Below are 26,426 nucleotides of genomic sequence, written 5' to 3'. Positions count from 1 at the left end.
CGAAAATGAAAAAATATTCACCTTTAGACGATAACTTCTGGTGTTTTCAGACCATCTACTGATGGTAAAAAGCAGAAGTTATGGCAGAAAATAACAGAAAGCAGAGATCAGGTTAGACAAACCGCACCCGTTTATTACAGAAACATCACAGAACCGAGGACAAGAGAGAATTCAGATGCTTTGAGGTTCCCATAAACTTTCTCCTCAGTCCTGAAAATCTCCACAGAGTCGAGCAACAAACAAACAAAGAGCAGAATAAAAGCAGCAGTCTGTGTTTTTTTATAAAATATACCCTCGCTTTGAATCATCTACAGGTTGAAAGCATGTTGTAGAAAGTGTCGACATGGAGCTGATCATCGCTGAGAGTTTGGTCGTTTGCACAGTGAAGTCTGGTTCTGCATATTTAATATTTATACATATTTATACATATTCACACATTTAAAAACTTCATCTGAACGGATTTAAGCTGCAAAACCTTCATTTTATTCTTAAATATGAAAAATGAACTAAAACCGTCATCGTGCTGCAGCTTCTTCACCTCAACTTCAGTTAATAAAGGCACGGTGGTGGCAGTATCATGAGCCATGGTGGTGGCTCATGATACCGCCACCACCGTGCTTCACATCATGATGCTGCATGCTTAATGTAATGGAAAAACATTTGAACCCTCCGAATCCCAAAAACAAACAATTTCTTTTGAACAAATCACCAGAATGAGGTTATTTATCAGCAGGTCTCACCTCCTCTTTTGTTTTATTAGAGAAATAAATTATGAGCTTAAAATTTCTGATATTTCATAAAAATCTAAAACATCCAACACGATTCCACGTTTTTTCCCAATTTTTATTAAACAGTTTTTTAAAAAATACCAAAATGGCAGAATTTATGAGCCAGAAATGTAAAATATTAATAATAATCAGATTTTCAACTTTTTTTTTTAGCTACTCGTCTGTTTCTCAGGGTAAATTTTTACAAATCGGAGCTTAAAATTGTGAAAATATTAATTATTTATAAACGTTTCTTGATTTAAAATGAGCCAAAAACAAACAAAACTAATAATAAAAATATGGAAAATATTAAACATGATTTCAGAAGATTTCCCCAATTTCGGTTATTTTTTTAAAATCATCAAAATGACAATTTATGAAGCAGAAATGTAAAATAACAATAATGCCAATAATAATAATCAGATTTTCAATTTTTTTTAAATATTCATCTGTTTTTTGGGGGAGATTTTACAAATTTTGAGCTGAAATTCATGATATTTACAATAAAAATAAAAAAATATGGAAAATATTGGACATGTTGATTTCAGCTGTTTTCCCCAATTTTTGTTAAATATTTTTTTCAAAAATCACCAAAATGACAATGTATGAGCAGAGACTGTAAAATGTTTTGTTTTTTTTTTAAATAATAATGATCAGATTTTCTACTTTTTTCAAACTACTCGTCTGTTTTGTTGGGGAAATGTAACAAATTCTGGGCGTAAATATATACATTTATTTAATTTCTCTTTAATAATTCATAAATTAAACGTTTCAGAGACATGAAGCAAATCTGAGCTGAAAATCCTGACAATATTATTATTTAAACACGTTTCTGGATTAAAAATGAGCCAAAAACAAACAAGCAGACGCTGTAAAACAGTGTAATATGTTTAGAATCATTTCCTGAAGCTGCTGCTTTTACTCCAAACTTCTAGAATTTCAGTTTTAGAATCATGAAAACCAGGAAATGAGGAAATATTCACCTTTAGAAGATCATCTACTGACCAAAAACAGAAACTGAGCAGAATTTATGAAAGAAAACGTTAAAAAAAAAAAAACAAAAAGTTTAGAATTAAAGGTTTAAATCTGTATATTTTGGAGTTGAGTTGTGAATTCTTCATGTGGTCGTTTGGATTTCAGAAAGTTTCACTATTTTTGTTCAATAAAATCCTAAATAGAGATGTTTTTCTTCACGTTTAGAAAAATGAAGTGACAGAGAAGAAAAACAGAAAGTTTGGAGCTCAGAGGGTTCAGATGTTTTCATTCCTGTCTGTTTTAAACTTCAGGGTCTGAACTCTACATCCTCTGAGGGTCTTTGGGTTTTTATTGCAGCTTGGTTTCATCCAAGCATGTTCTCTGAAGGTTTCTTCTGCGTTGTCTGAATGTTTGTGTTCTGGGAGGTCTTCTGTGTGGATTAAGGCTCTGCAGGATTCTTTAATCTGAGGTTAACCAGGATCATCGGCTCTGAACGAGTCCAAATGTTTCCCAAACGTTTCTGTGAATCCACCGGCAGCTCCAGAGGATCTCAGAGAACTGATCGATCTGCAGATTATTCCTGATCAATAAAGTTCATTTACCATCACATTCATGTTCTCTGATCTGACTTTAAATGAATCAAATATTTAATCATCAACTCATTAGACGTCTAAAAAATAAAAATCTAACTCCTTTACATCAAACTTTATTTGGTGAAAATTTAAATCTCAGCACTAAAAGATAAAGTTTAAATGTAGATGAATGTTAACTGTGTGCTCAGATTTGAGGGTTTCTGTTTTTCTTTCTTCATAAGTCTTGCTCTTCACCACAACCGGCTCGTCTCTCAGCAGTTCCACTCTCTTGTAGCACTCAGTCTGTTCATCAGTGTCGTCAATCTGACCTTCAAGGCGCCTTTCCTCGTCTTCCTCTGCCACGATGGCCTCTGGTTTAGTGTTCACCTGTCATATCTGCTTTTGAAACTTGTCCATTTGATCCTTTTCTGGTTGATTAAAGTGAAAAATAATCTGCAGAAGGACAGAAACACAAACATCTGGAGGGAAACCATTCTCTGCTGGTGTCGATGGATCCAAGCTGTGAAGAGGAAACTGTCCTGATGAACGGGCGGCACCCAAACGCCTCCTGAACCAGCTGCCCCATGAGGCATTCACTGCCCTGCTAGGCGCAAGGTGTTTGTGCCATGCCAGGTATTTGATGCCCCGTGAGGCGTTCGATGCTCTGCAAGGAGTTCATTACCCCTGAGGCGTTCGATGCCCCTCGACAAGTTCGATCCCCTGCGAGGCGTTCTTTTCCCCGCAAGGAGTTTGCTGCACCCTAAGCGTTCGACGCCCCGCGAGGCGTTCGATGCCCCGCGAGGCGTTCGACGCCCCCGAGGCGTTTGATGCCCCGCGAGGCTTTCTTTTCCCCGCGAGGCGTTCGCTGCCCCTCAGCACATGGAGATGGTGACGTTGATTCCCAGGTTGCCGTTGTCGGCGAACAGGTGGGCCACGGACGTGTCGAACACCAGGCAGTCGCTGTTCATGATGGCGGCCGCCACGCCGTCGTGGATGGAGCGCGGTGTGGCCTCCCAGGTCAGACGGCGCCGGTTCCCGTTGAGCTCCAGCCGGTAGGCAAAGTTTTCAGCCTGCTTCCGGGTCCCGATGAGCAGCACGACGGCGAAGAACTGCTGGTGGCCCTCGTACTTCTCCTGCTTCTCCAGAACCAGCATGAAATGGTGGCTGAAGCACGACTGCATCATCACCCAGTCCACGGCGCCCGGAAGGTTGATGTCAGTCGCCAGGAACACTATGTCTTCACCCTGGAGGACCAAAGGAAAACCGTCAGGAAGTTCATGTGAGGTTCACAGGAAAGTGGTCTGAAGATGAACTGAAGGTCTGAAGCACCTCCTCAGTTTTTAGGTTCATGTTTTACAGAATGGTCTAACATCAGAAGCTCCACTGTAACGCCATGTTTGGGTTATTGTGGGTTAGAGCAGGCTGATCTGCAGGCAGTGTTTCCTCAGAGACACTGAGAGAATCAATAAATGAAAGCAGCAGAAACAGTGAACAGAGTTAAAGTAGTTGGAGATACATTTAGCATAGTGAAACATCTAGAAAACTACACCATCGTGTCAGTGGTTTTGACTTGAAACTTGTCCAGAATGATGAAAAATTATTCCAAAATGGCAAAAACCTGTGCAAAAAAAGACTTAAGTGTCTGAAATAACTCAGAACTCATCAAAAATGATTTGACGTGTCCACAATTACCCAAAATTTGTTCAAAATGACAAAAAGACTAACTTTTTGACTTAAAATTTGTCCAGAATGACTCAAAAATAGCCCAAAATAGTAAAAATGTGTCTAAAAATGACAAATTGTCCGAAGTGACTCAAAATTTGAGTCAAAAACATCAAAAATATTTGATATTTACCGGAAGTGACAGAACAGCCCAAGAAACTTAAAATGTGTCCATGATTACTGCACATCTGTTCAAAATGATTTTAAAAAGCCATATTATGACTTGAAACTCAAAATGTGTTTAAAATGACTTGACATGACATGAAACAACACAAAAGAGACAACATGACGACAAAGATATATAAACCCGGCTGTTGTGTATAGTTGTGTACCTGTAGCGTGGTGATGGACTTGTGTGTCTAGTTGTGTATATATTGTGTATAGTTGTGTACCTGCAGCGTGATGATGGACTTGTGTGTGTGTATACTTGTGTATATATTGTGTCTAGTTGTGTACCTGCAGCGTGGTGATGGACTTGTGTGTGTCTAGTTGTGTATATATTGTGTCTAGTTGTGTACCTGTAGCGTAGTGATGGACTTGTGGGCGTGCATCAGGTGCGGCATCACAGCCTCCAGAGATCCGTGCCATTTACAGGAAGCTCCAGGACAGGGACAGGTGTAGGGCCGGAACTCACACACCTCCTCATGGTCGGGTTTCTCACTGTGGTGGAGGGACAGCAGGCAGCCGGAGGACGAGTACTGAGGAGAAACAACGTACAAACAACGTTAACACAACCTCAACACAACGTTTAGTACAGGGACAGCAGGCAGCCGGAGGACAAGTACTGAGGAGAAACAACGTACAAACAACGTTAACACAACCTCAACACAACGTTTAGTACAGGGACAGCAGGCAGCCGGAGGACGAGTACTGAGGAGAAACAACGTACAAACAACGTTAACACAACCTCAACACAACGTTTAGTACAGGGACAGCAGGCAGCCGGAGGACGAGTACTGAGGAGAAACAACGTACAAACAACGTTAACACAACCTTAACACAACGTTTAGTACAGGGACAGCAGGCAGCCGGAGGACGAGTACTGAGGAGAAACAACGTACAAACAACGTTAACACAACCTCAACACAACGTTTAGTACAGGGACAGCAGGCAGCCGGAGGACGAGTACTGGAACAACGTAGAAATAATGTTAACACAATGTAGTAACAATGTTAACAAAACGTAGAAACAACGTAGGAACAGTGTTAACGCAACGTAGAAACACGATAACACAACATTAACGCAACGTAGGAACAGTGTTAACGCAACAAAGAAACACGATAACACAACGCTAACGCAACGTAGGAACAGTGTTAACGCAACGTAGAAACACGATAACACATTAACGCAACGTAGGAACAGTGTTAACACAACATAGAAACACGATAACACAACGCTAACGCAACATAGGAACAGTGTTAACGCAACGTAGAAACACGATAACACAATGTAGAAATAACGTTTTCAGAGACAGCAGGCAGTGGGAAGACGAGTACTGGAACAACGTAGATATAACGTTAACGCAATGCAGAAACAACGTTAACACAACGTTTAATACAGGGAGAGCAGGCAGCTGGCTGACAAGTACTGGAACAATGTAGAAACAACGTTAATACAATGCTAATACAACATTTAGTACGGGACAGCAGGCAGCCAGCCAACGAGTACTGGAACAATGTAAACACAACGTTAATACAACGTTAACGCAACGTAGGAACAACGTAGAAACAACGGTAACACAACGTAAAAACCACATATAATACTGAGACAGCAGGCAGCCAGCCGAAGAGTACTGGGGAGAAACAATGTTAGCACGACGTTAGCACGATGCTAGCACAACGTTTACACAATGTTTAATACAACATTAGCATGACGATAACACAATGTTAGCACAACGATAACACAATGCTAGCATGACGTTAGCACGATGTTTAATACAACATTAGCACGGCAATAACACAACGTTAGCACGGTGTTAGCAGGACGTAAACACAATATTAACACGACATTAACACATTAGCACAATGTTAGCACAAGGTTAGCACGACATTAGCATGACATTAGCACAACGTAGAAACATTATCACGACGTTAACACAACATTAGCACGGTGTTAGCACGACATTAGCATGACGTTAACAACATTAGCACGACGTTAACACAACATTAACACGACGTTAACACAACATTAGCACGATATTAGCATGATGTTAGCACATCGTAGAAACAATATTAGCACGACGTTAGTGAAAATCAGATTTGGTTCATTCACTAGCTTGTGTCAATTTGTGGTGATTTTCTTTGTGTCATACCTATAATGTGTGTTTTGTGGTTATTTTGTGTGTCTTTATGGGTGTTTTTCTTCCATTTTAGTCATTCTGTGTCACATTTGGGACATGTGTGTCTTTTTAGTCTTTTTGCGTGTCTTTACAGCAGATAAACTGACTAACCGTCTGAACTACGACGGTTAGTCTAAACTTTAATTTTTTATTTCACAGAAATTGAAAATAATGGAGTCAGCGTGTCCAATACTGGAAAATAAACGATAAAAAACATTTTTTTTTGCAGAATTTTGATGAAATTTACATTTGAAAGCTTAGATTTGCTTATTCTTTCCAATGAATTCAAATTTTCAGTGTTTGGATGTAAAATGATGATTATGAATTCATCTGTAGCTCTGCAGAGAAAACAACATGTAGAGGCAGGAAAAGACGATAAATGGTGATGGTGTTTTTATGTCTTCCCCCTCATGTTTATGGATGGATCCTCCATCTCTGGAGCTGCTTTTTTGTTGGAGATAAAAAAGGCTGAGGCATGGCGGAGGCATCATCATTGACCTTCACAGGTTCAAGGAGAAAATCTGAGCGGATTTATTCACGGGAAACCTTCAGGGAACCCGAATCAAACCAACCTTTGTAGCTTCAGAGGCTAAGCTAACGTTGTCGTGGACGTAGCTTCAGAGGCTAAGCTGATGTCACCGTGGGCGTAGCTTCAGAGGCTAAGCTAACGTCGTCGTGGGCGTAGCTTCACAGGCTAAGCTAATGTCGTCGAGGGCGTAGCTTCACAGGCTAAGCTGATGTCGTCGAGGATGTAGCTTCAGAGGCTAAGCTGATGTCATCGTGGGTGTAGCTTCAGAGGCTAAGCTATGGTCGTCGTCGATGTAGCTTCAGAGGCTAAGCTTACATCGTCCTGGACGTAGCTTCAGAGGCTAAGCTAACTTTAAAACGTGGGTAAATTTCACACAAAAACGGTAAAAAATAAAAATAAAAAAAGGATTCTAATGCAACAGAAAAGCAAAGTGTTGATACAAAGACAGAAATAAATCCACTTCTACTGGAACATTTTTAACTAAATCCTACAGAAACACATGAAATACGTCATTTTATGTCTATTTTGAGTCTCATATTGTTCATTTTGTACATATTTTGTGGGGGGGTTTTTTGTTCCAATTTGTTAGTTTTTTTTTGTCTGATTTTGCATCTCTTTTGTGTCTCTAATTGTTCATTTTATGTTTCTTTATGCATTTTTTGTTCCATTTTGGTAGATTTGCGTCTGATTTTGGGGATTTTGCATTTCTTTGTCATTTTCTGTCGCTTTTTAGTCATTTTGTGCCTCATATCTATAATTTTGTGTTTGATTTTACGGATTTTGTGTCTCCATTTTTCCATTTTGTCATTTTGTGGTTATTTATGTCCCATTTTTTGTTATTTTTTTTGTCTCATATCAATAATTTTGTCTCTTTATGGCTATTTTTGTCCAGTTTTGGTCATTTTGTGTCTCATATCTATAATTTTGTGTGTTTTTTTTTTTTGGTAATTTAGCATCTCTTTTGTCTCATATTGTATATTTTGTGTTTCTTTATGGGTTTTTAGTTCCATTTTGGTAGTTTTTTGTCTGATTTTGCATCTCTTTTGTGTCTCTAATTGTTCATTTTATGTTTCTTTATGCATTTTTTGTTCCATTTTGGTAGATTTGTGTCTGATTTTGGTGATTTTGCATTTCTTTGTTGTCATTTTCTGTCTCTTTTTGGACATTTTGTGTCTCATATCTATGATTTTGTGTGTGATTTTATGGATTTTGTGTCTCCATGTTTCTATTTTGTCATTTTGTGGGTTTTTTTTGTCCTATTTTTGGTCATTTTCTCTCCCATATCTATAATTTTGCGTGTCTTTGTGATCTTTTTGTCAGTCATATTGTTCATTGAGTCTCATATTGTATATTTTGTGCTTCTGTCCAGGTTTTTTGTTCCATTTTGGTAGATTTGTGCCCGATTCTCGGGATTTTTTTTTGTCTCTTTTTTTCCCATTTTGTGTCTTTGTGATTATCTTCTGTCCAATTTTTGGTGAATTTGTGTCTTGTGTTACTAATTTTGTGTGTTTTGTGGCAGTTGTGCATGCTTTTACAATTGTTTTGGCTCCATGTGGGTCAAATTTGGGACATTTTGTTTGATTTTGCATCTCTTCTCTGCTCCATTTTACTCGCTTAGTGACTGAAAAAGAAAAAAGTGAATCAAGATGTCCAACATTTTTAACTGGAAAATAAAACAGTGAGTAATATTAAACATATTTAATCTTTTTAACTAGTTTTCATACACTGCCTGCAGTTCATCTGAAACCTCTGAATCAGTCGTGGCTTCATGTTTTTTGGGGTTTTTTTTGTTTTTTTAAAGAATCCGGTTCGTGAAATCTGCTTATTTTTGCAGAATTTTAATGAAATATCACAATTTTAAGCTTAGATTTGGTTATTTTAGCAACAAACAACACAAATGATACGTTCAAGGGCCGTCAGAAAGTGGTGGTTTTGTGTGTTTTTACGATTTGTAGCTGATAAATGGTGTAATTCTGATAATTTTTAAAAATATGACTTGCTTTTCACAGCTTTTGGTGGATTTGGGGGTTAAAATGGAGTTTGAAAAGAACATAAAAACAAATAAATGCAGCTGCTGTGTTGGTCCTGTAATTAGAAAAAGTGTGTTGTATGGATTTAATAATGAAATGTTGATAAAAGCTGATATTAAGAAGAGCTGGATTACAAAATGGTGCCTTGTTCAATCAGGTTTGGCTAAAATTCCCACAATCACTTATCGAAAAAACAGATGTTAAATGATTGTACTGTAGAGAGAATCTTAGTGCTAGTTTGATTTTAGTGTTGAACTATCAGTAGTTTACGGTATGAATGTAATCTTTGACTCTCAGACATCAGCTTCTCTGTGATACGATGCAAAACAATGTCTAAAGTAGTAATCTACAGTAAAAATCATCCTAATCGTGACACTTTAATGCCAACAGACACAAATAAACTCCAGGTGCTCAGCTCGTAGAAAGGATTTAATAAACGGATTACCTACAGGATTCAGCAGAAACACCTCCAGTCATGAATTTATAACTTTAACCTCCTTTTCTACACAGATCTGGTGACACATCTCTTATTTACAGCAGCAGACTGACTGGATTAAACCACAAAACGACAACCGGGGACTAAAAAAAACTGCAGAACGAGACACAAATCCACTGGATGTTCGTCGTCTTTATGAGTGGATTCTCATCATAAACGGATTTTAATGCAGATAATAAAGAAGAAAGTGAATCCTGGTCAGTTTTTTTAGGACTAAAATCATTAAATATTCATCAGTTCTACTCAATAAAACCAAACAGCTGTTTATGGTTTCAGGTGATCAATGGAAAATCAGATCATTTTTTGTCCCTCATATATATAATTTTGTGTGTCTGCTTTGGTGATATTGCGTTTCCTCGTTGCCATTTTGTGGTTGTTTATCTCATTTTGGTGATTTTGTGTGTCGTACATATAATTTTGTGTGTTGTTTTGCATGTCTTTATGCTTTTTTTGTTCCATTTTGGTAGATCTGGTCATTTTGCGTCTCTTTGTTGTCATTTTATGCCTTTGTCATTTTTTTTTCTCTCCCTGTTTGGTTCATTTTGTGTCCAATTTTGTGTCTCCGTGATTCCATTTTGTGATTATTTTTTGTCTAATTTTGGGTCATTTGTGGTCTCTTTGTGTCTTTTTGGCCATTTTTGTCCAGTTTTGGTCATTTTGTGTCTGATTTTGGTGATTTTGTGTCATATCTATAATTTTGTGTGTTTTTGTAATATTTTTGCATCTCTTATGTGTCTCACAATGTTCATTTAGTGTTTTTTTTGTGGGGTTTTTTGTTCCATTTTGGTGATTTTGCGTCTTCTCGTTGCCATTTTGTGGTTATTTTCTGTCTCTTTTTAGTCATTTTGTGTCTGATTTTATGGATTTTGCGTCGCCCTATTTCTATTTTGTCATTTATTGTTTTTTTGGATTTTTCGTCCCATTTTTCCTTAATTTTTTGTCTCATCTATATTTTGGCGTGTCTTCATGGCCGTTTTTGTCTAGTTTTGGTCAATATTTGTCCGATATCTATAATTTTGTAAAAACTGCTGTTGGTGGTTTCAGGTGATTGATAGAAAATCATCGTAATTATAAGAAAACCTCCCACTGTTGACTTAATTTTTTAAAAATCCAACATAATATCTGATTAATCACAACCTTCTCCGACAGAAACACACGAGTGGAAAACTCCAGATGAAACCAGATTGATCTCTGCACATCTGAGTTTATTTGTTGATGTTTTTCTACAAAATCAGAAGAAAAGGTGGAATTTTTGAGGAAAACTGGAAATCAGGTGGAATAAATCTAATTCTGTTAATAAAGAGAAAGAAAACGTGTTCAGTTAAATTTCTATGCAGCATTTGAAACCAGCTGAAAACCAGAGTCAATAAAAGGCCTGAAACCTGCAATATGAAGCTTCAGATCCATCAGGGGAAAGAGCAGCGCAGCAGGAAAACCTCTGCAACACGATCAATAGCAATCAGGCTAAAAGTACCGAGAGGCTGCGAGGGTAAACCAGTTAGAGATAACCTCCATAACACCCAGCTCAGCCCAGCCACCGTGGAATTCATTTAAACACTGAATTCAGACAAACAGGAAGGCAGTTCATTTATTTTACCAGTAGCTCAACGGAGCTATTTTCTGTTTGTTTTACGTCTTTTAACACAAGAAAACATCTAATTCATAATGAGGAAGGAAACATAAACACATTTAGACTGAAAGTGAAAGAAGTCGCTGCTGTTGAGAAAATAAAATCAATCCTGTAAATGTGAAGGTTCATCAGACGCCAAAACAGCAAACAGACGTTTGAAACGCTCAGAAACAGAATCAGCAATGTCTTTGTTTGACAAATAAATCATTAAATCTGGACTAGAGTTCACCAGAAGACAAATAAAGACTCTGAAGTCATCTGGAAGAAGGTTCTGAAGAGACCAGAATCAGACGAAACGCTAAGCACGGTGGTGGCAGCATCATGATGTGAAGCACGGTGGTGGCAGCATCATGATGTGAAGCACGGTGGTGGCATCATCATGATGTGAAGCATGGTGGTGGCAGCATCATGATGTGAAGCACGGTGGTGGCAGCATCATGATGTGAAGCACGGTGGTGGCAGCATCATGATGTGAAGCACGGTGGTGGCATCATCATGATGTGAAGCATAGTGGTGGCAGCATCATGATGTGAAGCACGGTGGTGGCAGCATCATGGTGTGAAGCACGGTGGTGGCAGCATCATGGTGTGAAGCATGGTGGTGGCAGCATCATGATGTAAAGCACGGTGGTGGCAGCATCATGGTGTGAAGCACGGTGGTGGCAGCATCATGATGTTAAGCATGGTGGTGGCAGCATCAAGATGTGAAGCACGGTGGTGGCAGCATCATGATGTGAAGCACGGTGGTGGCAGCATCATGATGTTAAGCACGGTGGTGGCAGCATCAAGATGTGAAGCACGGTGGTGGCAGCATCATGATGTAAAGCACGGTGGTGGCAGCATCATGATGTGAAGCATGGTGGTGGCAGCATCATGATGTGAAGCATGGTGGTGGCAGCATCATGATGTGAAGCACGGTGGTGGCAGCATCGTGATGTGAAGCACGGTGATGGCGGCATCATGATGTAAAGCACGGTGGTGGCAGCATCATGATGTGAAGCATGGTGGTGGCGGCATCATGTGAAGCATGGTGGTGGCAGCATCATGATGTAAAGCACGGTGGTGGTAGCATCATGACGTCAATCATCTTTAGAATTAACTTACATTACTTTGTAGAAATGAAAGAGCATCTTTTTGTTTTTGAGTTGTTTTTGAGTTTCAAACTGAGAACCAAATTTGGTGTTTATTCAAACCGGCAGCTCCAGGTGTCGTTGGTGTTTCCACCTGTCCAGGACTCACCTGACTGCCCGGTAGCGGTTTGGTTCGTCCGACGGGTCGCCGGGTTCTGAGCTCTGACCCCTGCTGCTGCTGTCCGGTGCTAGCGGTTAGCTCTGCAACGCTAGTGGTTAGCCCTGCGGCGCTAGCGGTTAGCCCTGCGGCGCTAGCGGAGGCGACCCCATGTTGGCGATGCCAGCCCAGCAGGCAGCGCCACTGAGCCAACTCCCTGAGGAGAGGCAGGCAGGAGGCGGGACACAACATGGAGCAGCCGACGTCCAGCTCTTAGCAACAAAACACACAAACCTCTGGTTCAGCTGCAACACTTCCTTTTAATAAACTAAAGACAACGGAGGTTTGGACTTTTGTTTGAACTAAAATAAACACAAACAATCGTCATGGAAACGACACGATCAGGAAGAAAAAGAACTGCACACGTTGAAAAAATTCTGTTTTTACAGTTTGTACCTTTAATTTTCTGAATAATTGACTGATATTTCACATTTTTTGTCCTGTTTGATTAAATTACAGACAACATCCGATACGATGACTCAAAATAATATTAATCTTGAAGTGAAGCACGGTGGTGGCAGTATCATGATGTGAAGCACGTTAACTGTAAGGAAACAGCCAATCAGGCCACTAAATTACACCATATTTACTGTATTTAAATCAGCAAAATATGATTTCTAATATGCTTGTCATTATTTAAAGATAAATAAATCATACTAAGGATTAAAAAATAACAGAATTATTCTAAATGATTCTACAGATGTTCCCTGATTTGTTACATTTCAGATATTTAGTAAAAATCACAGGAAAAAGTATTAATTGGCATGTTAACATAAAAAACTATAAATCATTCTTTTACTGTATTTAAATCAGTTAAAATATTGTTAATTATTCTACAGATATTTGACAGTTAAAAAATATGAATTATGTATAAATACGTGATTTTAAAAAATGGTAAATAATGTTTTTAACTGTTATTTTACAGACTTTCCCTATTTAGGTAATTTACTACTAATATGTAGTAAAATCATAGTTAAAAGTACTACCATTGACTGTAAATTTATTGAGTCTAATTCTACTTAATCTGACAAAAGTCTCATTATTCTACAGATATTTGCTGCCAACATTCCAGTTTTTCCCCTGGTTTCAAGGAATGTTTTCTGTCATACTCACTGCCAGATTTTCTAATTTTCAAACATTTTTTTCAGCGTTTTAACTGCAGTGTCGCGATATTTACATAAGAAGCTGCTCATCTTTAAATAGTCTGTAAAATAAAACTGATTTACCAGAGCAGCTGATCTAATCTGCATTAAAGCCGTGACACAAAAATTGACTGAAGTATCAAAGCCAAACAAAACAAACGTTAAAATGACTGATGAATGAGTGATTAGAAGTAAAAATCACTGATTCTCAGCATTCAGAGGCTCAAACTTCAACTCTTTTGTCCTTTTTGACTTTCTGTCCAGCAGCAGATGGACCTGTAGCTGTTCAGCCACGTGGAGATCAGATAACAGACTTAAAATCTGCAGCAATAACTAGTTTAGTTTCTGCAAGAAATCAGTGATTTACCTCCAAAAATTAAACCTTTTCAGTTCAGTTTATTCCTCAGACTGACTCCAGGAGAGTTAAAACTGAAAATGACTTAAAATGTGTCCACAGTTACCCAAACTTAGTTCAAAATGACAATAGACAAAGTTTTCGACTTGAAACTTGTCCAGAATGACTCAAAAACAGCCCAAAATAGTAAAAAATAGTGCAAAAATTATGAAATTTGTCCAAAATAACTCAAAATTTGAGTCAAAATCACTTGAAAATTACCAGAAATGACAAAAATGGTCCAAAATAACTTAAAACATGTCCACAATTACTGCACATTTCTACAAAATGACAAAAAGCCAATGTTTTTGATTTAAAACATGTCCACAATGACTCGAAAATAGCCCAAAATAGTTTTAAAAATTGTCCAAAAATACCTCAAAATTTGAGTCAAAATCAGTCCAAAAATAACTTAAAATGTGTCCACAATTACTGCACATTTCTTGCAGTCTATTGCTCAGGAGGTCAAACTTATAAAATATTAACAGGATGAGACCTAAAAACACTCAATACGTGAAGGAAACGCTGCATAATTCTGATATAATCCAATAATTTCTGTAAACTCTGGTTCTGCCAGCGCGGTGCATTCAAGGGCAGCTGGGAAAAATCCCCTCCATCATACAGAAGCACCAGTTTTGGATTACTTTCATTTCCGATCATTTCTATGGATTAAATGACAGAAATTAATAAAAAATATTAACATCCGTCACAGATCGTCTCGTTTAAACGTCCGACCAAAAGTCCAAACCCCAAAAATCTCACAGTTTCCATGGAAACGAAGCAGAGAAAAGCAGCGAAACATCCAGAAATAATCCGTTATCAGAACACATCTGGAGCTACAAGAAAAACCTCAATCAGCCAAATTATTTCACGCATTTTTAAAGTCTTTATTTTAATATTTGAGAAACAAAATGCAGTTATTTTACAGATCTTTATTAAATTACAGAAAGTAAAACCACAAAAGTTCATTATTGTTGATGTAAATGTTAACGTTAAATCAAAACGGTCAAAATTAAAAGATTGAATTCACATTATTTTTACTGGATTTAAATCAGCAAAACATTTTTATATTCAGATATCTGTGCATATCAGCTACAAATATCCTTATTTTACTGTTATTTGCTGTTATTCTCAGTTTTTTGACCATATTTTTTTGCAAAATATTTGCATGATTTTTCTCTCGCAGTGTCCAGACGTGTTTTCTATTTAAAGTCTGGAGTTTTATCTATTTCTATCTAAAGCAGCTGCTGTCTGCAGCTTTTAATCACATAAACGGCAGCAAACGGAGCATTCACTGGCTCTATTTTTAGTGGTGGATTAATCTACATCTGACGCTGAGTGTTTGTGATGATGAAGAACAACATTTAGGGGTTTTAACGGTTTCTGATCAATATATCACTCTGATTGGCTTCATTTTACCTTTAAAATCAGCTCCTTTCAGAGTATTTACCACTTTAGCGGTTAAATGCATACAAATGTTGTCATTTTTTGACACCAAGTGACAGACATGTTCATTTCCAGCAGATAGGATGGATATATAGCACTATATTTGTTCAGCTGAGAATTCAATTTAATTAACCCTCTGAACCACGAGCATGAAAAGCATGTCGTCTTCAAAAAAGAAGAATCACCAAAATGTTGTTTATCAGCCAGAAACTGTAAAAACCGGGAGAATTTTCCAGTTTTCTACTTTCCGTCTGTCCTTGAAGTAATAATATGCGGCTACAGGTTCAGATAATTTACATATTCAATAAAGTCACTTCATTCTACACGTCTTGTTTAGAAACTTTGCAAAAAATAAACCATCTACAACCTGCTAATATGCTCAAAACCCACTGGCAGGTTAGAAAAAATACATTATCTGTAAAGAATAATGTAAAATGTGTCCTTCAAAATGATTTTTAAAAAGTCCATATTTTGCTATGAAACTTGTCCAGAAGTACTCAAAAATAGGTCAAAATAGTAAAGAATTGTCCAAAAATGAGTAAAATTGTCTAAAATAACTTGAAATTTGAGTCAAAAACATTCAAAATCCCTTGACATTTACCAGACAAGTTTCATTTCATTTCAAACATTTTAAGTTTCTTGGACAAAAAATTGTCCAAGAAACTTAAAATGTGTTCACAATTACTCCACATTTCTTCAAAATGATTAACAAGTGCATATTTTGACTTGACATTTGTCCAAAATGACTCAAAATGTGCTCCAAATGACCACAACTACACCAAAATGTTTGGCATTTGCCGGAAATGACAAGAAATTGTCCAAAGTAATTTAAAATTTGTCCATAATTACTGCACATTTCTTCAAAATGATTAAAAAGGTTCATATTTTGACTTGAAACTTATCCAAAATGACTCACAAATGCCTGAAATAGTAAAAATTTGGCGAAAAATGACTAAAACTGTACAAAATAACTCAAAATTTCAGTCAAAAACGAGTTTAACAAGTGACAAAAACATTCAAAATGATTTGACATTTACCAGAAATGTAAAAAAAAAGCCCAATAAACTTAAAATGTGTCAAAGAATACTGCACATTTCTTTAATAGGATTTTTAAAATGTCCATATTATTAGAATATATATATAATAAATATTAAAGATGATAAAAATACAGTCTATAAGGTCTTCAGACTAAACTGTGATTTTAAATATTTATTAAATCCGTTTAGATGTTCCTGATAACCGATCATTAGATTCATTAATCAATCATTTCAGATACGGATCAATAAAAAGACGAGCTGCTTTCCTCTGTTTCACTTCACTGATGATCAATCAGCTAATTATTTCCATCATCGATCGATCGATTCAGGTCAAAAACAAACAGAAAATGATGAAAACATTATAAATCCTGAACATGACGGCTTCAAATGTCTTTTCTTAAATCAGTCCAATGCTGAAAATTCATGATTTAATTCTATTCATGTTGTATTTTTATTAATTTTCTGTTTTATTTCACCTTTTCTGTCTTTTTTCATTCATTATTATTATTTTAATGATTTTATTATTTATTTCCCAACATTTTTAGAGGATTTCTCATGAGCTTTGGTCTGAAAATCCCAAATAAAGAACAGAATCTCTAGAATAAAAGGACTAATCAGCTGATCTGGATCTGACATCTGAAGGCGTCATTTTCAGGAATTAAACCAAAAACAAGCAGATTAATCAATAATGAAACCAGCTAATCAATCAATCTGATCGACAGACGGTTCTGATCATCCAGCTGCAGTCGTTGATTCTGATGGATCAAACGTCTGCAGATTCCAACAAATAACAACAACAAACAATAACAACAAACCTCCCGACGCCTCACAAACGGTCCATCAAAGCAATCAATAATCAATAATCAATCAGCCACGAACCGGCGGCTTCGGTCGCTGGAAGAGACGCAGCAGAGATGCAGCTGCAGCCTCAATCTGAGATCTGAGAGACTGAAAGACTGCAGCAGCAGCAGAAGAAGAAAAAAAAACAAAAACGGTTCTTCTTCTTCGGTGGTAGAATAAAAAACACAGACTCTCTCTCTCTGCTCTATCTGGATGTCGCTTGACCTCGACTGAATGAGCTGCAGAAAAACATGCGAGACGCTGCAGCACTCACACACACACACACACACACACACACAAGAACTACACACACACAAGAACTACACACACACTAATTACACACACGCACGTTAACTACACACACACGTTAACTACACACACACGTTAACTACACACACACGTTAACTACACACACACGTTAACTACACACACACACACACATTGGGGGTGGGGACAGAAATCTGATCGAGGCAGAATAAAGAGAATCAACATCCTCACAGCATCTGTTAATTATACACTAAGGGGTTGTCCAACACGCGTCCCGTGGACCAAAACCGGTCCTCCAGAGGGTCCAATCCGGCCTTCCAAGAGTAAAAATTCCAGAGAAGACATTAACTGCAGATTGTAAATTAGTAAAACTATAAATTTAAAATAATTTCTAGACCATGACAAGTTGTTTGGATCATAAAGTAAAATACTAGGTTGTTCATTGTTCTTTTGTCGTTTTGGGTCTCATTTTTTTTGTCTTTTTTTTGTCTGACTTTTGTCGTTTCTCATTTGTTAATTTACGTCTCGTTTTTGTTGTTTTTTTGTCTCATTTTGGTCATTTTGTTTTTGTCATTTGTCTCATTTTTTGCTTTGTTTCTCGTTTTTGTCATTTTTTGTTGTTTTGTGCTTTTTCATCTCGCTTGTGTTGTTAGTCCATTTTTTTGTCCTTTTGTTTCTTTTTGTGTCATTTTTTGTCTTGTTTTTGTCGCTTTGTAACTTTTTTAATCAAATTATTTGTCTCTTTCTTGCTTTGACCCAAAACGACAAAAAAAAAATGAGACAAACAACACCAAATATCCTGTCATTGGTCTCATTTTTTTGTCGTTTTGTGTCTCATTTTTGTCACTTTATGTTTCTTTTTCCTCATTTTGTGTCTTGTTTTTGTAATATTTTGTCTTGTTTTTGTTGTTTTTTTGTCTTTTTGCCTGACTTTTGTCGTTCGTCTAATTTTTTTGTCATTTTGTTTCCTCTTTGTCTCACTTGTGTTTTTGTCTCATTTTTGTAATATTTTTGTTATTTTTTGTCTGACTTTTAGCATTTTTCTCGTGTTTTTGTCATTTTGTTTCTCCTTTTTGTTTTGTGTTTCCTTTTTGTCTCACTTGTGTTTTTTGTGTTATTTTTGTCATGTTGTGTTTTGCTTTATTTGTTGTTTTGTGTCTTTTTTGTCTTGTTTCACAATTTTCTTGCCATTTTGTAACTTTTTGTGTAATTCTTTGTCTTTTTTGTTTTGTTTCATGTTGTTTGGGGTTTTGGGCTCATTTTTGCCATTTTGTGTTTTTCTTATTTTTGTTGTTATTTGTCTGACTTTTGTGGTTTTGATCCTCAAGTAAATGCTCTCTGGTTCAGTTCCAGGTGACTAAATGTTGTGTTCCTTTGTAGACACTCTGTGATCTGGAAGTTGTAATGTGGAAATGATAAACTGAGGCTGAATGTTGCTGAAATTGCATTTATTTTCCTTCATAAATTTCAGGTTGTTGATGTTTAGTAAAAAGAAAACTCCTTAAACATGAACATTTCTGCACTAAAACAAAGGAATCATTAGGAGTTGTGGTTATTTATCGGTTATTATGCTGTGGTTTTACTGGTCACTGGAGATCAGACTGGTTTGCATGTGGCCCCTGAACTAAAATGTGTTTGACTCTCTGATCTACCAGCTACTACCTTCCTTCATTTAAACATTTAAGTTCATCACATGTAAATCCCTTTAGTTTCTGGTTGAATCCCAGATGAATGAATGTAACTATAACAAACACCAGCAGAATGATCAAGTGTCTCATCTGTAAACTACCAGCAGCATAAACAGACCAGAACCAGAGATGAAAACACATTATGGGATGTCTGCATCACTGACTGAACACCTGCAGGTTCCCTCAGACACACAACAAACAGTAAAAACAGCTTCAGCTGTTCACGGATCAACAGATTCAACCACAAAGAGACACAATCCGAGACTAAAGTCTGAACACAACCTGATGTGGACCGGGTCAGGACCACAGGTTACCATGGAGATATAGCTGTGCATCATCGGTTACCATGGAGATACAGCTGTGCATCATCAGTAACCATGGAGATCTAACTGTGTAGCATCAGTTACCATGGAGATGTGGCTGTGCAGCATCAGTAACCATGGAGATATAGCTGTGTATCATCAGTTACCATGGAGATGTAGCTGTGCAGCATCAGTTACCATGGAGATGTGGCTGTGCATCATCAGTTACCATGGAGATGTGGCTGTGCAGCATCAGTTACCATGGAGATGTAGCTGTGTATCATCAGTTACCATGGAGATGTGACTGTGTAGCATCAGTTACCATGGAGATATAACTGTGTAGCATTGGTTACCATGGAAATCCATCATTTATATAATATTCAGTCCTTTTTTGCATCTCGGAGCAACTTTTACCATAAAAACTGGACAGATTGATACGTTTGTTGACATTTTCTTCACTTAAACTAAACTTTGGTTCAACCCAGTCTGATTTATAAACTAGAAGAGTTTAGATAAAATTATTTTTGAAAGGGACGTTTCAGACAAACAGCAAATACGACTTTAAAGGAGCTGCAGTCGGTTTAAATGTTAATCATCCTCAATATGCAGGTCTGATGTGTTCGAGTGCTCCTCTGGAATCAGGTTTTCTGACCTCCCGACCTGTTCCCTTCTAAAGACCAAGAATCAACTTTCAGTCTGAAACTCAATTCAATTTTAATGAGACAAAAAGAATCACTGAGAAACAGGACAGCACCACAGACTGTCCTACAGTTATTACAGACGGTGAACGCACCACAGACTCTCCTACAGTTATTACAGTGAACGCACCACAGACTGTCCTACAGTTATTACAGAGAGTGAACGCACCACAGACTGTCCTACAGTTATTACAGAGGGTGAATGCACCACAGACTGTCCTACAGTTATTACAGACGTTGAACGCACCACAGACTGTCCTACAGTTATTACAAACAGTGAACGCACCACAGACTGTCCCACAGTTATTACAGACGGTGAACGCACCACAGACTCTCCTACAGTTATTACAGTGAACGCACCACAGACTGTCCTACAGTTATTACAGAGGGTGAACGCACCACAGACTGTCCTACAGTTATTACAGAGGGTGAATGCACCACAGACTGTCCTACAGTTATTACAGACGTTGAACGCACCACAGACTGTCCTACAGTTATTACAAACAGTGAACGCACCACAGACTGTCCCACAGTTATTACAGAGGGTGAACGCACCACAGACTGTCCTACAGTTGTTACAGACGTTGAACGCACCACGGACTGTCCTACAGTTATTACAGACGGTGAACGCACCACAGACTGTCCTACAGTTATTACAGTGAACGCACCACAGACTGTCCTACAGTTATTACAGACGGTGAACGCACCACAGACTGTCCTACAGTTATTACAAACGGTGAACGCACCACAGACTGTCCTACAGTTATTACAGAGGGTGAACGCACCACAGACTGTCCTACAGTTATTACAGAGGGTGAACGCACCACAGACTGTCCTACAGTTATTACAGAGGGTGAACGCACCACAGACTGTCCTACAGTTATTACAGACGTTGAACGCACCACAGACTGTCCTACAGTTATTACAAACAGTGAACGCACCACAGACTGTCCCACAGTTATTACAGAGGGTGAACGCACCACAGACTGTCCTACAGTTGTTACAGACGTTGAACGCACCACGGACTGTCCTACAGTTATTACAAACGGTGAACGCACCACAGACTGTCCTACAGTTATTACAGTGAACGCACCACAGACTGTCCTACAGTTGTTACAGACATTGAACGCACCACAGACTGTCCTACAGTTATTACAGAGGGTGAACGCACCACAGACTGTCCTACAGTTATTACAGAGGGTGAACGCACCACAGACTGTCCTACAGTTATTACAGACGTTGAACGCACCACAGACTGTCCTACAGTTATTACAAACAGTGAACGCACCACAGACTGTCCCACAGTTATTACAGAGGGTGAACGCACCACAGACTGTCCTACAGTTGTTACAGACGTTGAACGCACCACGGACTGTCCTACAGTTATTACAGACGGTGAACGCACCACAGACTGTCCTACAGTTATTACAGTGAACGCACCACAGACTGTCCTACAGTTATTACAGACGGTGAACGCACCACAGACTGTCCTACAGTTATTACAAACGGTGAACACACCACAGACTGTCCTACAGTTATTACAGAGGGTGAACGCACCACAGACTGTCCTACAGTTATTACAGATGGTGAACGCACCACAGACTGTCCTACAGTTATTACAGAGGGTGAATGCACCACAGACTGTCCTACAGTTATTACAAACAGTGAATGCACCACAGACTGTCCTACAGTTATTACAGACTGTGAACGCACCACAGACTGTCCTACAGTTATTACAGACAGTGAACACACCACAGACTCTCCTACAGTTATTACAGAGGGTGAAGGCACCACAGACTGTCCTACAGTTATTACAGACGGTGAACGCACCGCAGACTGTCCTACAGTTATTACAGAGGGTGAATGCACCACAGACTGTCCTATAGTTATTACAGTGAACGCACCACAGACTGTCCTACAGTTATTACAGACGGTGAACGCATCACAGACTCTCCTACAGTTATTACATTGAACGCACCACAGACTGTCCTACAGTTATTACAGATGGTGAACGCACCACAGACTGTCCTACAGTTATTACAGACAGTGAACACACCACAGACTCTCCTACAGTTATTACAGTGAACGCACCAGACTGTCCTACAGTTATTACAGAGGGTGAACGCACCACAGACTGTCCTACAGTTATTACAGATGGTGAACGCACCACAGACTGTCCTACAGTTATTACAGAGGGTGAAGGCACCACAGACTGTCCTACAGTTATTACAGACGGTGAACGCACCGCAGACTGTCCTACAGTTATTACAGAGGGTGAATGCACCACAGACTGTCCTATAGTTATTACAGTGAACACACCACAGACTGTCCTACAGTTATTACAGACGGTGAACGCATCACAGACTCTCCTACAGTTATTACAGTGAACGCACCACAGACTGTCCTACAGTTATTACAGATGGTGAATGCACCACAGACTGTCCTACAGTTATTACAGACATTGAACGCACCACAGACTGTCCTATAGTTATTACAGAGGGTGAACGCACCACAGACTGTCCTACAGTTATTACAAACGGTGAACGCACCACAGACTGTCCTACAATTATTACAGACAGTGAACGCACCACAGACTGTCCTACAGTTATTACAGTGAACGCACCACAGACTGTCCTACAGTTATTACAGTGAACGCACCACAGACTGTCCTACAGTTGTTACAGACGTTGAACGCACCACAGACTGTCCTACAGTTAGTACAGACGGTGAACACACCACAGACTGTCCTACTGTTATTACAGACAGTGAACGCACCACAGACTGTCCTACAGTTATTACAGTGAACGCACCACAGACTGTCCTACAGTTATTACAAATGGTGAACGCACCACAGACTGTCCTACAGTTATTACAAGCGGTGAACGCACCAGACTGTCCTACAGTTATTATAGACGGTGAACGCACCACAGACTGTCCAACAGTTGTTACAGACAGTGAACGCACCACAGACTGTCCTACAGTTATTACAGACGTTGAACGCACCACAGACTGTCCTACAGTTATTACAGACAGTGAACGCACCACAGACTGTCCTACAGTTATTACAGTGAACGCACCACAGACTGTCCTACAGTTATTACAGACGTTGAACGCACCACAGACTGTCCTACAGTTATTACAGACAGTGAACGCACCACAGACTGTCCTACAGTTATTACAGTGAACGCACCACAGACTGTCCTACAGTTATTACAGTGAACGCACCACAGACTGTCCTACAGTTGTTACAGACGTTGAACGCACCACGGACTGTCCTACAGTTAGTACAGATGGTGAACGCACCACAGACTGTCCTACTGTTATTACAGACGGTGAACGCACCACAGACTGTCCTACAGTTATTACAGTGAACGCACCACAGACTGTCCTACAGTTATTACAAATGGTGAACGCACCACAGACTCTCCTACAGTTATTACAGTGAACGCACCACAGACTGTCCTACAGTTATTACAAACGGTGAACGCACCAGACTGTCCTACTGTTATTACAGACGGTGAACGCACCACAGACTGTCCTACAGTTATTACAGTGAACGCACCACAGACTGTCCTACAGTTATTACAAATGGTGAACGCACCACAGACTCTCCTACAGTTATTACAGTGAACGCACCACAGACTGTCCTACAGTTATTACAAACGGTGAACGCACCAGACTGTCCTACAGTTATTACAGACGGTGAACGCACCACAGACTGTCCTACAGTTATTACAGAGGGTGAATGCACCACAGACTGTCCTACAGTTATTACAGACGGTGAACGCACCACAGACTGTCCTACAGTTATTACAGTGAACGCACCACAGACTGTCCTACAGTTATTACAGACGTTGAATGCACCACAGACTGTCCTACAGTTATTACAGATGGTGAACGCAACACAGACTGTCCTACAGTTATTACAGACGGTGAACGCACCACAGACTCTCCTACAGTTATTACAGTGAACGCACCACAGACTGTCCTACAGTTATTACAGACAGTGAACGCACCACAGACTTTGTTTAATATTAATCAGTATTTTTGATGATTTCCAAGTCATTTATTTCTGCTCCAAGTCTATTTTAAATGTCAGCTGGACGTTAAATGAGTTTTTTGTTCTTCAGGATCAGAACCTGGTTTTACTTTTTAAGTTTCCTGAAACAGAGATGAGTCTGACGTTACCTTTAGAGGAGGTGGAGACCAAACACGGAGCTAACAGAGAGCTGATATCAGACACAAACTTCAGTCCAAACTAATGGGAACAAGAACAGCTTCAAAGATTCAGCTGAAACCAGATGCTATGAAGATCTATTAGTGAAAATTAAAACAATCCATCCTCTGTTTAATAGAATAAATTTCATTAATGACTGATTTTAAGTTTGTCTACAAAGTGACAAAGTCCTCGAACGCATCACAGAAACTCAATAAAATCTTCAAACTTTTTCTTTTGGTTTGTTTTGAGCTGAAGCCCCCATGACATCACACACACACACACACACACCTGAGGAAGAGTGTGTGTGTGTTTCTGTAGTGTGTGTGTATGTATAATGTGTGTTTATGTAGTGTGTGTGTAGTTGGTGTTGTGTATAGTGTGTACAGTGTGTGTACAGTGTGTGTATAGTGTCTGTGTTTATGTAGTGTGTGTGTGAGTGTGTGTGTGTGTGTGTGTGTGTGTGTGTGTGTGTGTGTGTGTGTGTGTGTGTGTGTGTGTGTGTGTGTGTGTATACAGTGTGTATATATCCCTTACCTTGCAGGGGAACGGTAGGGTGGTATAGTGTGTATAGAGTGTGTTTATGTAGTGTATATAGTGTGTATATAGCGTGTATAGTGTGTATAACGTGTGTATAGTATGTGTCTCTTACCTTACAGGGGAAGGGCGGGGTGGTATAGTGTATGTAGTGTTTATGTAGTGTGTATATAGTGTGTTTATATAGTGTCTATAGTGTGTATATAGTGTGTGTTATGTCTCCTACCTTACAGGGGAAGGGCAGGGTGGTATAGTGTGTATATAGTGTGTATAGTGTGTATATAGTGTGTGTTATGTCTCCTACCTTACAGGGGAAGGGCAGGGTGGACGCCACCTTCTCCATGGCCAGGTTCCGGATGCTGGGGCTCAGCGGGCCCCGGCAGGTCGGACAGCAGCTCAGCTTCTGCCGGCACTGGTTACACACCAGGTGACCCGCCTGGCACTGCAGGATGGGCGGCAGCACGTAGTCAAAGCACACCGGACACTCGAACAGCGCCGTGAGCTCCGGGGGCTGGCCGGGCAGACCGGCTGGGGGCAGGGACACGACGGAGGCAGGAGCGGCGGACCCGGACCCGAACCCGGACCCGGAGCTCACCCCGGCGGCTGCGGCGGCGGCAGCGGTGCCCCCAGAACCCCCGTGCTTTCCGCCGCCTGCTTTCCCGGCCCCGAGTCCTCCTCCTACGGCTCCGGCTGAGGACGGGCGGCTCATGGCTTCCAGCTACGGTCCGTTCCGCTGAGCTGAGCCCCGGTACCGTCAGCTACTGCTTACTACCGGACGTCCCTCCGGGGCTCGCAGACACAACATGGCGGCTGCTAGTTTGTATCGCCTGCCGCTCGCTGCCATTGGTCCACACGTCTCAGACTGACAGGCTGCTCAGCCAATCAGAGAGAGGCCTCGTGTCATTATATAGTCACCGGCAGAAAGCGGAAATAGGAAGCTCCGTTTATTATTATATTATATTATATTATATTATATTATATTATATTATATTATATGATATTATATTATATTATATTATATTATATTATATTATATTATATTATATTATATTATATTATATTATATTATATTATATTATATTATATTATATTATATTATATTATGCACAATTTACAAATCGATCAGTTAATTTAAATTATTGACCAGTTTTTTAAATATACATTCATCATTTATTTTTTAAACAAAAATTGTAAATAATCTGCAGTTTCATGTTTTCAAAAGAGAAAATGTGAGAATATTTTTTCTGATGTAATAATAATAAATAATAATTAATTATTTGCACGACACCAGTACAGTTAATTATTATTATTATTATTATCATAAAATTAAATATTTATTAAATAGCTATTAATTGCAGCTCTAATTCAGTCGATCCCCACAATTAATCTGACTTACTTTGAAAGGGGAATACTGAATTACACATTAGACACTGACTTTATTGACATATTTCTGATATTTTTCAAAATTATTTTTTTTTGTATTATTAAATTTCACGTGCACAGGATATTTTAAA

The 26,426-nt window shown here is 39.0% G+C and overlaps 1 protein-coding gene across 3 annotated transcripts; it reads right to left on the bottom strand.

Moving 5' to 3' along the window:
- Positions 1 to 107: 107 nt before the first annotated feature.
- siah2l (seven in absentia homolog 2 (Drosophila)-like) lies at positions 108 to 25,732 on the bottom strand. Of its 3 annotated transcripts, none has more exons than XM_055017193.1 (4): positions 17,180 to 18,708; positions 12,298 to 12,557; positions 4,555 to 4,734; positions 108 to 3,558 (listed from the first exon to the last, which is right to left on the bottom strand). In XM_055017193.1, exons 2-4 carry the CDS (start codon positions 12,535 to 12,537, stop codon positions 3,187 to 3,189), a joined length of 792 nt encoding a protein of 263 aa, XP_054873168.1. In that variant the 5' UTR covers positions 12,538 to 12,557; positions 17,180 to 18,708; the 3' UTR covers positions 108 to 3,186. The 3 variants fall into 3 exon arrangements, with proteins under 3 accessions (XP_054873168.1, XP_054873169.1, XP_054873167.1); XM_055017194.1 differs by having other exon boundaries at positions 17,244 to 18,708; XM_055017192.1 differs by lacking the exons at positions 12,298 to 12,557; positions 17,180 to 18,708 and adding an exon at positions 25,217 to 25,732.
- Positions 25,733 to 26,426: the final 694 nt, after the last annotated feature.

This window comes from Amphiprion ocellaris, chromosome 14, assembly GCF_022539595.1.
Source record: "Amphiprion ocellaris isolate individual 3 ecotype Okinawa chromosome 14, ASM2253959v1, whole genome shotgun sequence".
NCBI classification, from domain to species: Eukaryota; Metazoa; Chordata; class Actinopteri; family Pomacentridae; genus Amphiprion; species Amphiprion ocellaris.
The sequence above is the reverse complement of the archived record's forward strand: the minus strand, read 5'-3'. Positions and strand labels throughout refer to the sequence as shown.

Bases quoted from the DNA above. Each gene is read 5' to 3' on its own strand.
- siah2l (XM_055017192.1), bottom strand. From the start codon at position 25,621: ATGAGCCGCCCGTCCTCAGCCGGAGCCGTAGGAGGAGGACTCGGGGCC. The intron at 4,735-25,216 runs GTAGGAGACATA...GTTTCTCCTCAG, and splicing joins CCCTGCCCTTCCCCTGTAAG to TACTCGTCCTCCGGCTGCCT. The intron at 3,559-4,554 runs GTACACAACTAG...TTGGTCCTCCAG, and splicing joins AGTCCATCACTACGCTACAG to GGTGAAGACATAGTGTTCCT.